Source organism: Colius striatus, chromosome 3 (assembly GCF_028858725.1).
Source record: "Colius striatus isolate bColStr4 chromosome 3, bColStr4.1.hap1, whole genome shotgun sequence".
In the NCBI taxonomy this organism is placed as follows: Eukaryota; Metazoa; Chordata; class Aves; order Coliiformes; family Coliidae; genus Colius; species Colius striatus.
In genome coordinates this window covers 67,621,671-67,635,843 of record NC_084761.1, presented here as the reverse complement: position 1 = coordinate 67,635,843, position 14,173 = coordinate 67,621,671, and the positions used below count along the sequence as shown (strand labels likewise).

General features: G+C 38.5%; 1 protein-coding gene across 5 annotated transcripts in view; it reads left to right on the top strand.

Annotated features, from left to right (window-relative positions):
• Positions 1-14,173, top strand: part of VPS37A (VPS37A subunit of ESCRT-I) — a 14,953-nt gene extending 780 nt beyond the window's left edge. For 2 of the 5 annotated variants that reach the window (XM_061991730.1, XM_061991726.1), the window contains exons 2-12: positions 3,816-3,890; positions 4,706-4,820; positions 5,597-5,697; positions 6,606-6,822; positions 7,869-7,939; positions 9,995-10,122; positions 10,211-10,269; positions 10,355-10,423; positions 12,284-12,427; positions 13,137-13,217; positions 13,446-14,173. In XM_061991730.1, the coding sequence (XP_061847714.1) occupies positions 4,776-4,820; positions 5,597-5,697; positions 6,606-6,822; positions 7,869-7,939; positions 9,995-10,122; positions 10,211-10,269; positions 10,355-10,423; positions 12,284-12,427; positions 13,137-13,217 (915 nt within the window). In that variant the 5' untranslated portion in view covers positions 3,816-3,890; positions 4,706-4,775 and the 3' untranslated portion in view covers positions 13,446-14,173. Of the gene's footprint in view, positions 1-15; positions 494-515; positions 795-1,221; positions 1,528-3,815; positions 3,891-4,705; positions 4,821-5,596; positions 5,698-6,605; positions 6,823-7,868; positions 7,940-9,994; positions 10,123-10,210; positions 10,270-10,354; positions 10,424-12,283; positions 12,428-13,136; positions 13,218-13,445 lie in introns of those variants that run through there. The other 3 variants (XM_061991728.1, XM_061991727.1, XM_061991729.1) reach the window with 3 other exon arrangements.

The window sequence follows — 14,173 nt, the reverse complement described above, 5'->3', positions numbered from 1 at the left end:
CGGGGGGGGCGGGGGCAGCCTCTGTCGCCGGGGCCGGGGCCCCCGTGAGGCCGCACCTCGGGACGGTGTCGTCCCTCCCCACGCGCACAGTCAGGGATGCGGTTTCGACCCGGCCTTTTCTGACGAGGCCTGGCTGCGTCCCGCTGGCCCTCGGCCGTGCGCGACGCCGTTTACCGGCGGGGCTGCGCGGTTAAATAGGAAAGCATGCCGGGGCCGCGATAGCCCAGGCCGGCCCGACACCGCTGTCTGTCGGGGGCGAAGGGTCTCACCGGGCGGGAGCGGGCGGTGCCGGGGAGCAGCGGAAAGTAGGCCCACGGTGGGGAGAAAGGTGGTGCTTGGAAACCGAAGCAAGGGTTGGTGGCGGGCTGGCCGTCTTCTGTGGTGCGGGTAGCTCGGCCGGGTGGTAAGGCGCAGCTGGTCGTGCCCAGGTACACCGGCCACTAGAGTGGAAAGTCAGGTGAATTATCTGATGGAGTTGAAAGTCTACAACGAGGTACGGATTGCGTGTGTTGCTGTCTTCATGCCCTCGTTCCGGAAACTGGCTGTAACTTTAAAAGTGGAGAATAAAGCACACGCATCAAGGAGCGATGTGCCGCAGGGGTCTTGCCAGCTGTGCCAAAACAGCCCTGTTGGCTCCACAAAACTCTGGTGTACAGTGCTCACTTGCTACAAACTGACTGGTTCTTGGTGACTTATTCAGAATAAGTCAGGAAAACACCTGCTCACCAGAGGCAGGTGTTTTCCTGTTCTAACAGCCACACTCTTTACAGCAAAACGCCTTCCTGTATCTTGAGGTACTACAATTTGTCAATATATTGACCAATTTTGCCTAAATTTTAGTCTGTTTAAAAGTGTTGATTTTTATAGAGGGATCCACACTTTATATGTTTCAAGTTATGTATTTTTTTAATGAACATGTAAGCATTCACGGTGCTTCCTAGGATGTGTGTTGAACTGGAATGAGAGATGCTTCCAAAACAACCCAGAAAAAAAGAATATTTTCTTTTATGTCAGACTGAAACTAGGAGTGGAAGAGGTACTTTTTGTATTTCCAAGTTTAATAATTGCAAATTGCTCACTATCCTGATGTTTTGAATTATCACATAGGAAGCGTAAGTGTGATGGTATTGCAAACTATAGTTGGTTGCTTAAACTTCAATCTATTCTGAGCCAATTTCAGAAATACCTTTGAAAGTTCAGTCTTCCGAGGAGCTGTCTCTGTGGACACACAGCAGCTTACATAACTAGAAGTTTTTATTGAACTGGCCTTACTTAGGCTTTTATTTCACTCCTTTTTTCACAACCTAGGAGATGAGCTCACCCCAAGTTCTTAAAAAAGGAGAGCAGTTTTTGTCAAAGTCAGCTTGCTGAACTGGTTTGCTACCTGTTCTTGCAGACACCAGCTCAAACATAGTCAGAGAGGGAATGGACCCTGCAGCCAGGAATGAAATGAAGGACAGGATGATGATAGCTGCTCATATTTAACTTCACAGCCATGTAAACTAGCCTACCTGATCTTTCTTGGCAGTAAGTGTAAAAAACCAAAAGTTAAGCAGATAAAGGAGTAAGTTCTGGCAAAGCATACCATTTTCATGAGATATATTTATTACTGAATAAATATGAGTAACAGTGCCTCAAATTCTGTGCTTTTAAAAAATATATGTACTTGCATAAGTTTTCAAAAGTGCAAAAAACTTGCTTATGGGCTTGCTTATGTACTCCATAGCAGCACAGATCTATAGAATAGGAAACTACATTAGACCTTGCAACAGCATTGTTTCTTAGCAATGAATAAATAAATGTAGTTCTGTTGTTTGGTTTGATAAGTATATTTTGTCATGTATTTATGTGTATCCCAGCTGCTCCTCACTTGAAGAGCTCAAAATTCAAAATGTAGTTGCCTAATTAGGTAAGTTTGATTGGCGGTGTCCTAGGTCTTAAAAGTTCAGGTATCCTAATTTCATTAAAGTAGCTAGGCTTCCTTTTCAGGATTCCCCACAAGTTACGAGCTTCAAATCCAGTTTTTGTGTTTAAAAATTGTTCTTATATTTGCTGTTTTTTCCAGCTATAAGTGTGCCATTTCTGCAGTGTACCCCTTCCTACTTGGGGAAGGAACAGCTTAAGTTTATCAGTTCAAGGTTTGCTTAAAGGAGGTTTTAACCATTTGAACAGCTCAGTGACATTCTGAGTTTGTTGTTTCTCTCTCCCTGTTCTTGTATTCCTCCCCAGGTTGAGCACGAGTGCAGCATAATTATATACTCTTCTTAAAAGGATTCTGTACCAGAGTATTAAAATGCACAACAGATGATTACAGGGCGGGAATGTTTGTGAGGGATTCCAGGGACAATCCTTCAGTTAAGAATGAGGAGGTGGGGCTTTTGGTGTTTAGGGTATCATAGCAGAACCCTAAACTCTTGAACTGAATTCTGTGCTGAGGATATCTGATAGTTTTTCAAACAGTGTGTGATTTCACAAGGAAGAGCAGATATTGAATTGTCTGTGAGAGGAATATGGTCAAGCTGTGGGAAGCAAGGGACATAGCTAGCTTTGTGTCTTAATCCTTTTATTCCCAAAGCTCTGGAAGCTAGAGTTTTAAATTCTTTGTGCAAATAATGCTTTGAAGGGATACAAAACACTCCTAGTACTACACTTGACACACGTTTGCAGATAATGTGTTTTGGGTTTTTTGAGGAAGTAATTGTATGGAGTGTATCTGCAGCAGTTGAAGGGACATTGCTGAATGTAGGTGCAATGAAGCTTTCTGGAATCACCCAGCTGCCATTATTCCTAGTTGGAGCTGTGTTCCTTCCCTTTGTAAGGGAGCCTTAGAGAGGTGCAGGAGAATATTATTAACCAGGTGCAGACAGGAAAAATACATGGAAGAGGAACCAGTCTTTTAAAGTTTGTTTTGACTGAGGCATTGCAAGCTAACTTTCTGCCCTCCTTTCTCTGCCAGTCCCAGCTTCAGTAGGTTTGCCTTGTCTGGAAAATGTGATTCTGAGCTATCTTGTACCACTCCTCCTCCACATTCTTTGAGATGTCATCTTTCAAAACAATCTTACTGTGCATACAATTTGTAGAGTACTTTGAGTGATGAAATAAGCTTCCTATTAATGTATCTGATTGAAAGATTTTACTCAGTAACTTACCTGTTACGGGAGAAGCAAATTTGGATTCGGCTTACTATATATTGTAAGATAATGTGTTTCTTCACTCAGTGCTTTCAGAGGGATCTGTGTCTTGAGTGTCACTGGATTGTAGAGCTTTACAGTCTTGTGAGTAGCACTTCTTCAGATAAGTCTTGAAAATATCTGTGCAAGTGCATAAAACTTGGTGCCTGTGGAAAAAAACTAGTATTAAATAGTAAGCTAATCTATTAAAAAGGCCTAATGTAATGTGTGTTCTAAATATTGATCTGTAGGCAGTGTTGCAGGGAAATACTTAATTGTGAACCAAGTGTAATGCTTTGGCAAAGTAAGTGTTTTAGCAGATAAAATTCAGTATTAGCCAGTAAGTGGGAAAAAAATAGGTTGAGACTTGTCAGATCAGTGAGTAGCACAATTTGTCCTACTGTATTTCCATTGCTTGTGATTATCTATGAGGTTTGATAGTCGAATCTACCCTTTTTCACATTAATCTTATTATTCATTGTAGCATTCTGAAGCATAGTAACTTATTCCAGCATTTTCAGTTTTCTTCTTGCAAGGCTTTTCAAAACTAAAGTAAATGTGAAGGTCTGAGATCACGCCTCATTTTATACTTTAGACTGTTATATTGACCATGAACTGGAAGCTAACAATTTCTTCTTTTGACAGCATTGCAGAAATTCAGAAAGATGTGGAATATCGACTGCCGTTCACTGTAAACAACTTGACAATTAATATTAACATGTAAGTAGAGTGAGATATTTCTGGTCACATCTCGAAAATTGCTCTCAAAATAAAGTAGTAATACAACATAAGTGGATCCCAGCTAATAACTAATTTCAGGAGTTATAACCTGCACTCACATTTGTAGTTGTAGTGATATGAGTGGAACTAGTTCTATACAAGGTGCAAATTCTCAGCTGAAAGCAAAACTGTTTTGCCACATTCAGCTCCTAAGATACCAGCGTGAAGTGGGAGAAAACACTTGAGAGTATCTGATAACTTGAAATCCCCTACAACTGAAACTAAACTTAATTAGTAATTTATTAATGTGCTATGTCTCATAACTCTTACCCCAGTGAAGCTTCTGGATCATAACTTAGGTGATTTATTGTAGCATTTCCTGTGAATTTATTTTGGGGAGTGCTTTTCAGCTGGCCAGTACTAATAATATTCTAGTCACATTTTTTATTACTAAAGTTTTTTAATACTTTAGCCAGACATTCTTGCAGATTACACTGCATTCTCTTCATAGCAATAACATTTGTATTAGAAAATACTCTTTGTTATGTGACAGCTTTTTATTTATCCATGGACATAATAGTTTCATTGTTACACTACCATTTTCCCAGTAAATGCTCAAGGAAACCTGTTTTCTAATCTGATTACTAATTTTTGTAACTGAGTAATCCTTTTGTGTGCTTCATTTGCTCTGTATTTCTACATAACTCTTCTCATAGAAAAGTAAGTTTCTGTAATTAGTAGTACTTTTCCTTTGCAGGAGAAGCAAACTTGGTAACAGTATGTAGCTGTAGTAATGATTATTCTTGTGTTTGCAGCTTGCTTCCACCTCAGTTTCCTCAGGAAAAACCAGTCATCAGTGTTTTCCCACCTGTGAGACATCATTTAATGGACAAGCAAGGAGTATATGTGACTGGTCCGTTAATAAGTAATGTATGTATAATCTGTAGTTTCACGTACATATACTGTTAGTAGCAATTTTAATAAGTGTCACACTATATTATTGCTAATACTTCTGGTAAAAAAGATTTGTACAGATCCTAATCCCTCTCAAACTCTCTTTTGAGATATTTGAAAACAAAGGTTTGCTAACGTTTAGTATTTTCTTTATTCTTCTACTGCTCCGTTACTGACTTGAGTATTCCATATATGTAAAAGTTTCAGTTAGGATGACTTACAAAGTTCATATCACTTCTCTTGTTTCTCAGTGTATTCCAAATAAGGAAGAAGGATGCTTTAAGACTGTTTTGTAACAATTCTTTCTATCCTAATCCTACTAAAAAGATGCCAAGGTTTTAGTTCTAATATTGGGATTTTAGTATGTCCACACCTCCCACCCCTTCTTTTTCCTCTCCCAACAAGGGTGTCGTAGTTTTTTGAGGGTAGGAGTGCAGGGGGCTTTTTCAGAATGAAGTTAATGCTTTTTTTTTCAAGTCTTGATTTCTTAACTGGTTTGGTTTGGAGATTTTTGGTTTGTTTCTTTGTTTTCCCAAACGTAACTTAGTAACCAAGGGGGAGTTTTTTTGGTCTTTCATCAGAAACGTAGGTGATTGATTCTCTGTTGATAATGGAATATAAGAAAGACTTTAGGTTTCTGTTCAATTCCAGTACTGCCACATGGGTAAAATAAACAGTTCAGCATATTTAAAAACTGTTGGATTCCAGGCATAATTTCAATTCTGCTTTGGGTTTGAATTTGTTTTTACCAGTTTACGATGCACTCAGATCTTGGAAAAATTATTCAAAGTTTACTGGACGAATTTTGGAAGACACCTCCAGTTCTGGCTCCCAGCTCAGCATCATTTCCATAGTAAGTATCTATAAACATGATGAATGGAACTATATATATATTAACTTCCATTTCTAAAAAAGAAATAAACCAAGTGTTAGGGGGACAGGAACAGGCGTAACGTGGTGGATGTATTGGGAGACACAGATTCCCTGCCCTTGCACAATTTCATGCACATGCTTGATGGCATGATTCTTTCAAGAAGAAACACGAGATTTCATTGGAGTTACTGTATCAACATGCTGATGTAATTTTGCATGCCTCTGTTTTCTTGAAAAATAATACATTTACATTATCGGATTAGATCTTGAATTGACTGTAGGTCGTGGTCTGCCCAGTTGTGTTGCTTCGTACTCTTTTCATAATCTCCCTGGCTTAGGCAGCTTGTGCAACAGAAATTGTACAGTTTAAATAATTGTATTAAATATGCAGAAGTGGTCTGGGATGTTACAGCTTTATCAGTACAACTGTGTTTCACATGGCTGACTGATACTGGGTCTAGGTGCAGCTGCAGTTGTGAATTTAAAAATCATTCATGTAATTTAGAGGTAATTATCTGTGTTGCTCAACCTGTTGATTGCTATACCATAACTAATGTATGACACAGATGCATTTCTCAAGACTTCTGGGTGGAAACAAACGTACACTCATACGTTTTTTTACTAGTTTTTTTATATTTAAGAGTATGAGTGTGTATTTGGCTGTTTTACAAAAGAATAGTTTTAATATAGTTTTATGTTATGTTGCAGTATAATATATAAAGTTGACACTGCATTGCAAGGAACTGAGAACTGAGAATGTAAAGTTTATGGTCATTTAGAAATTCAATCTTGTGTCTTGTAAGTGGTCTAGAAATTATAATTCAAATGATAAGAAATGCACTGTAAGCCGTTGATTGCTGATGGTTGTGAGTTGTTGTTTGTTTTCAGCCTTTTCAACAAACCAGCTGGAATGCCTCCATTTGCTCCTCAGGGGTTTCCATTTCTTCCTCCATACCCACCCCAAGAAACAAATAGAAAGATGGCAGCCGTGCCAATTGCTGAACCAGTCTCTTCAAGCTATGCTACAGACAAACCTGCTGCTCCCTCTTATGGCTTGATTGCTGATCTGCCACTACCTGTTCCAACAGCAGAAGCAGCGCTTCAGGTCTGTGCGCTGACCTTTGCTGGTTAAGCAATCAGACACCAGGTATAAGTTACCTCAAGAACACACAGGGCATTGCTGCAAAACTCAAGGGAACAATCTGAGTGACTGCACTTCATGGTTTTGCTGGTGCTAGGGGTAGGAAACTGCTGTCCTGACTTCAGTGGAAAGTTTTTTAGAACAAGCTCGAAGTCAGAGCAACAAGTTTGTCTTTCTGAGTTTCAGTGAAGCTCGTGTTATGCTATGTATGTCTGAATACATTTGTTTTGGAGCTGCACTCCTCCACAGTGTACCTGTGACTGTTTCTCCAGCCACAGAAAATGAGATCCTTTTCTCTATATGGCATTTCTTGCCCAGAACCTAACAGGTGAGAACAATGTGCAGTCTCAAGCCATTATGGGTAGAGTATTTATTTCTCATTTTTGTGCTTAAAATGGCTTCTCTTCAGAGATGTTTATGAGTGGACTTAAAAACTCCCTCTCATAGATGCACTCTGGAAGGAATTTTCTTTTAGATAGAAAGATTTTGAAGGATATTAAATTCTTTCATCAAATCTTGTCTGTAGAATCAAAAGCTTTCTTAATCTTCAGAGACACTTTTCTGGCTTTGTATCATTTAAAATTTTTACATTCTGTGAAGACAGACTTTTTTTGATTGTCTAAAAATTTTCTTCCCAAGGGATTATAGCTTTAGAAACCACATGAAAGAGATCAAAATATCAGTCTCTTTATCTGTTCTTACTTCCCTGAGTTATACTCTTCCTGTGTGTTCCCTGGGTCATCCAACTGTTGTCAAATGGAGGGCATAGCAGGACAGGGTTATTTTCCTCCAAAACTTTCTCAGCTTTTATGACATGCCACCCCCAACCTCCTCAAGTATTTTGTTGTTGTGGTTCAGATGTCTTCTGTTTGGAGACTAGTGCTACAGCTTTTTACTGCTTTTCCCACTTGTTGCTGGCAAATATTCATCTTCAGTTCCAAATTAATCAGGTTAAATATCAAGAAATTGCTCTTCAAAAATCTACTAAGCATTTCTTAACCTCCATGTAGGTTGGCCAGAATGGATTTAATTACAAGATGCCCGATGTTCCTGATACATTTCCAGAACTCTCAGAACTAAGGTAAATTTTGAGAAGGTAGCAAAACTTTCCATTATCATTTAAAAGGCAGTTCCTGCTGGTCTGTGTCTGATTTTTGTCAAAAGTCTATGTACGTCTCTGAAAGGTTTTTGTAGGAATTACAAATACGAGAACTACCACTTACCAAAATTGCAGAGTCAGAATGCAAGCCAGCCTTGGACTCAAATGTGCTGCTTGTTTATTATTTTCTCAGCAGGAACAATGCTTTATGACTCAACACCAGGAAAAAGAACATTTATTTTTACTTCTAACCATCAGTATTCTGCTCTCTTCTGGAGCATTGCCAGGGACTTAATTTCTACTAATACAATAACTGTAACTTTTGAAGAAGGAAAGTGTGCTGACTGGTTCACAAATTACATTCACTTAAATTTGGAAGGACTGTAGTGCAGAGTAGACAGCAGGCTACTTTGTGAGCAGCTCAGCATGCACAGGGAGGTTGGGTTAGAAACATCCAGGTGGGAAATGTGCCAGCTGTCCCAGTGCAGATCACTTCCGCATTTCATCACGTGTTTTGTGAAAAAGTTCATCAAAAGCATATCTTGCCATCATTTTTTTTAAATGTATTAGTTGTTTTTCCCAGCAATTAGCTTATATCTAATGAGACACCTTCCTAGGTCAGTTATCTGAGATTGAATAGATTACAAATTAGCTATTAATTCTGAAAGGGTCTTAGGGATGTTATTCTGTTCTGTTATTACATCTTAGTGGTGGTGTCATAGTTTAGTAATTGAAAACTCTATTCTTGAAAAAGGAAAAGACCTTTGGCAAAAAGGACTTCTAGGTTTGTTTTTTTGTTTGTTTCCTTGGACACTTTCCCAAGAGCCTGTTTAACTTAGCTAAATCAGTTGTAAATTCTAGCAGCATCCTTATTATGTATCAGAAAATTAGAGGATTTCTAGTCAAGTTTGGTCTTTCCAGGAAGACAGGATTAGAATTCCATGATTCTTATCATGGTAGTTGACTTAAATCACAAGTGATATTGCAGCTGTTCTGAGCAGCTCTGTTGTGTGTAGGTGTCAAAAGTTTTGGTTGCTGGTGGGCTGTATGGGATCAGTGAAGCAGATGGTGCCTCTTTGAAAACCCATTTGAAAAAGAAATGCTGCCGAGGCAGTGAGGATTAAGGAGTGGAAAAGTGTGACTTTGCAAACACTGAGCTCAGAGAAGAAGGGAAGAGAGGTGTAGCCCACGGAAGTTCTGGATAAGACAATAGTAAAACAGGTATTTCGCTGTAGCCCATGGAGAGGACTATGCTGGTGCAGATATCCACAAAGCAGTTCCTGGAGGACCCCGTATTGGTGCAGGCAGATGTGCCCTGAAGGAAGCTGCAGTCATGGAGAGGCCATGCTAAAGCAGACTGTCCTGCCAGGGACTGCAGCCTGTGGAGAAAGACCGATGCTGGAGCAGGGAAAAAATATGAGGAGGAAGGAGTAACAGAGGCAAACTGTTATGGACTGACTGCAACAGCTGCAGTTCTCTGCCCCTCTCCACACTGCTTAGGGCAGGGAGAGGTAGAGGAGCTGGGAATGAAAGAATGAAGTTGAGCATGGGGAAAAGGAGTGAGGTGTTTTAGCTTTTGTCTTTCTTTCTCATCACCCGACTCTTACTGTAATTGACAGTAAATTAATTTTTGCCAAGTTGAGTGTGTTTTGGCTTTGATTGTAATTGGTAAGTGACCTCCCTGTCTTTATCTCGACCCACAAGCTTTTCCCCTATGTCCCATTGAGGAGGTGGACTGCGAGAGCAGCTCGGTGGGTGTCTGGTAGCTGGCCAAGGACATCTCACAATGGTAGCATTTAGAAGCAATTCATAGGAAGTAAGCCTTGGAATGAGAGATACTTTTTAAGATACTGCTTTATCAGCTCACTGCTGCAGATGGTAGAGCCCACAATCCAGGAGAAAGGACAAAAACAAGTGTTATGTATCTGTAAAGTCCAAATAAATGCCTCAGACTTTCAACTTTTGTCAGAAATAAGTGACTGTGCATGTAATGTTTGCTGTTGGTTTTAAATCTGCGTTTTTTCTGTTTGAATGCAGTATATCGCAGCTGACCAGTATGAACGAGCAAGAGGAAGTGTTACTGGAACAGTTTGTGACTCTGCCGCAACTGAAGCAAGTCATTACCGACAGAGATGAGTTAGTGAAGAGCATTGAAGAGCTGGCAAGTAAGATGTGAAAACATTAGCATCTGTGGCTGTGTTCTGCAAACTGAATCCTTTTAAAAAAAGTAGTAATAGTGATTTTATTTTACAGAAAAAAACTTGTTGCTGGAGCCTAGTCTTGAGGCAAAAAGACAGATGGTGTTGGATAAAGTAAGTTAACATCTTTTTCAGAAATACTAGTTGTAATGTTCTGTTTTTTTCAGGGAGAAAATGTTCTTTTTCTTTTTCCTTTCAGTATGAGCAACTCACACAGATGAAAGCAGCCTTTGAAAAAAAGATGCAAAGACAGCATGAACTTAGTGAGGTATAATCTTTATATCGCATTATCCTTTAAGAATACTTCAATGAAACTGAGGTTTTAGTTTGTATCTTCATCCATGAAGAATATTCTTCTGGTTAAACTCTTAATTTTATATGAAACAGATTCACATCAAGTATAAAATAAAATGGGGTGAAGTACCAAACAATTGGAAAGCAAAACAGTGTTACGATTACGCAACTGGGTTTTTGGGTTGGTCTGTTTGAAGAAACCAGTACAATAGAGTGAAAGTTGGAAGAAAGGAGTGTGGAATTCATGGTACCCATTAAACATAATGGGCTTGTAAAACTGTACCAGAAGGTGATTAAAACCATTGCTTTAGAGATCTAAATTCTGCAGTTCACCAGGTATGCTTACTTTGGGCAACATGTTTTATGTGCTGTCCAACTTTGCATATTGTAAAGCACAAAAAGGGTAAAGTTATTACTTCAGAAAGCAAATTGGGGAAGGAGAGTAATTTCTTAGTGTGTTTACCAGAATATGTGCTTCCATAAACCAATTTCTGCACTGAAATATTCACCTGAGAACTCAACAGCCCATCAGCATAGCACGCAGAGTACCTTGATTTCAAAGTGCCCAAAAAGTAACAAAATGCAACATAACAAGCAAAAAGTTCCTGACAGCAAACAGGGAATCTCAAGGGATTCAATGTTTCCTCACTTGAAAATCAGAATAGTCTGACTCCCAATGCCTCCTTTCTGTGTGATGTAATTTGGCTTTAAAGTGGGCTGCCATAGTTGGCCTTGAGAAACTTTATTTCTGTGAAAAAAACACTTAGGAACAGGACATAATACTCACTGCTACATTATCTTTTGGGATTTTCTAAGTTAGATTTGCAGATCCAATCTGGTGATGGTTAGGAGGCTGAGATGGCGACTTACAGATGGTTTTTTGCACTATTTCTCTGCATGTGCTGTACCTTTATTTACTGACGTTCACTGTGCGCTACCTGGTATCTCCTGTTACCTCTCTTACAGAGTTCCAGACAAGTTTTTTTTACTAGTACTATGGGTGAATTTTAATAATTTTTAGAGCAAACTATTAGTTTTGCACAAGATTAATTTAATAGGAAATTTCTTATTAGGTTACAGTTTTACATAAGTAGAATGTCTTTCATGGGATAGATGCCCAAGCATCTAAATATCCGTAAATACCTTAATATTATAGTTCTGGCTCTGTACAGACTCCTTAAGATGAGTCATGTTCTGATTAACTCCCCAAATATATTAGAGGAAAAATAATGAAACTGTATGCAATAAACAGAGATAAGGTTTAAGGTTTAGAAGGACAGAAGAATGAGTGTGCTGGTTTAGTTTAGCAACCCACCTACTTCTGGAGTATGTGCTTTTCTTTTCCTGTCTTCCTCTCCGCAATCATTTCAAGGGTATTTAAAAGGTGAATAGTAAGTGCTTTTACCTTTTTATACTTCTCAGGTTCACTGATGAGTTTCAAAAGTAGACTTTATTTATTGAATATACTTGAAACGCTAGTTCCACTCAGAAATCATGCAGTCCAGAACCTATCCGATTTCCAAGTTGTGTCCTCTATACAGTGTAGAGTAAAAGTTGAAAAGCTCTGTGCAGTTGTGAGAGTGATTGTGACTCGAGACCTAAATTAGCAACACTTTTCTCACATGGAATTCTTTGTAGTTTAACAAGCTGTGCTGTTTCTTGGAGATGGAGCTTCATCTGATCACTTAGGCTTTTATGTAATCACAGAATCTTAAGGGTTGGAAGAGACCTTTAAAGATTTATTCCATATTTATATAGTCACTTAATCTTTCTTCTTGGAAATGTAGGTTTTGATGGACAGTTTAATATTACATAGGAGTTTTTATTTTCTTAGAGTTGCAGTCCAAGTGCTCTGCAAGCCAGACTTAAGGTAGCTGCTCATGAAGCTGAGGAGGAATCTGACACAATTGCAGAAGACTTCTTGGAAGGCAAAACAGAAATAGATGACTTTCTTAGTAGTTTCATGGAAAAGAGAACGGTATGTAATGGACAAATCATTCTAATCTGAGTCATACAACTTGTAGTGAATAAATGCACAGACTTTGAGTTTGAGCAGTCATGTGATACAGAGCAGTGCTTTAGTAAGCTCCAAGAGAAGAAAAATATATACCTAAGTGGCTTCGGTCTATTTAGAATGTAAGCTGCATTCTGAAGGCACGTGTTTTTAAGGCAGGAGTACAAAGGTCTCCTGCATTAGAGGCTTGTCATGTCCTGTGGCAAATACTTTTGTGCCACTTTCTTCTGTATTGGTACAGGTGAGATAGCCACATGGACAATTTGAACATAGAATGACATGTTATATAAAACAACCTTAATGTTTAATTTATGAAGCTTCTCAAACTAATTATTATGTTGATATAACGATATAAATAAGCAACTGAGGTTCAAAAACCAACATTCTTGCTCATGCTGTGACAAGAGCAACTTCCTGGGTAGCACCTTTCTTAGCACCATTAAAGATGCCTAATAAATGCATTTCACAGCATAGGAAACAATTCTCTTGCAAGCATTTGTGGGTAGAATACTAGTCTCTATGTAGACAGTTGTTCAGCTTGAAGCTTGGAAAGGGGGTGACTTTTCTTTTAAAAAGAGCCTGCAAAGTAGCTAAATCATTAAACAGAAACTGTAGTTGTGCATTATAAAAAAAATCCTTTCAGGATTCACTCTTCCTGTGTCTTGTTTTGTAGCTCTGCCACTGTAGACGAGCCAAAGAGGAAAAACTTCAACAGGCAATAGCAATGCACAGCCAATTTCATGCTCCGCTATAGGTAAACTGCTGGTTTCATATTTGTGGGGAACTTTTGGGTTTTTAACCATTTACCTTATTGTCACACACTTACAAATTACTAACTGCAACTAGTTTTGTAACAACACTTCAGTGTTCTTATAAAGCTTTCTGAGGAAACAAAGCATGTTCTGCATCAGTTGGTAGTTGTATTTAAAACGTAACTTCTGGAGGAGTTAAAATACCTAATTACAGAAATTTGTCTTTGCAGACTCCCTGCAAACTACACCTGCCAAGAGAAGTGAAAAACCCAAGAAAGCACACTTTTTAATAGCTATTATTTGCAAATTAGCATTTCATCTTGTATGGTTGTATTTATAGAACAGATTGTATAGAGTTGGGATGGTTTTTGTACAAATTAGAATGTCTCTTTATATTCTCATTGTACTCAAGAATCCTTCTATTGCAATCTTTGCACTAATTTCTTGTATTTATTGTTGATAATTCTTACTATATTTAAGTTCCTGCTGCTATACTCCATTCTTCAGAGATTAAATATCTAAACATGTAATTTTGACTAGCTTTTTACATTTTTATAAAAACACAATTCATATATTTTGTATTTCGAACGTTAAACATAGATTGGGCTTATCTGTGAAAGAGTGAGATACATGGTGATAAGACTTTGGAAACTGAAGAAGTTCACGATTAGAGATTGTCGGTGGATTCACAAGTTGTCTTTTCTTGAAGCCAAAATGTTTAAGAACAAGTTTTTTTACTTTTAAGTAATAATACAAAACTTAAGTATAGCCTGTATTGTGTTTTGGATAAGTAGATTTGGATTAAGCAAAGGATGTGTTGGAACAAATTACATTGGATTCAAAACAGAATAAATGATCTCTGCATAGATTTGGTATGTTGCTCAGTAGCACTAATGCACTTGATTTCAGGACTGACTTGGTACCTACCACTGTAATTAAACACATTTTTCATCCAACA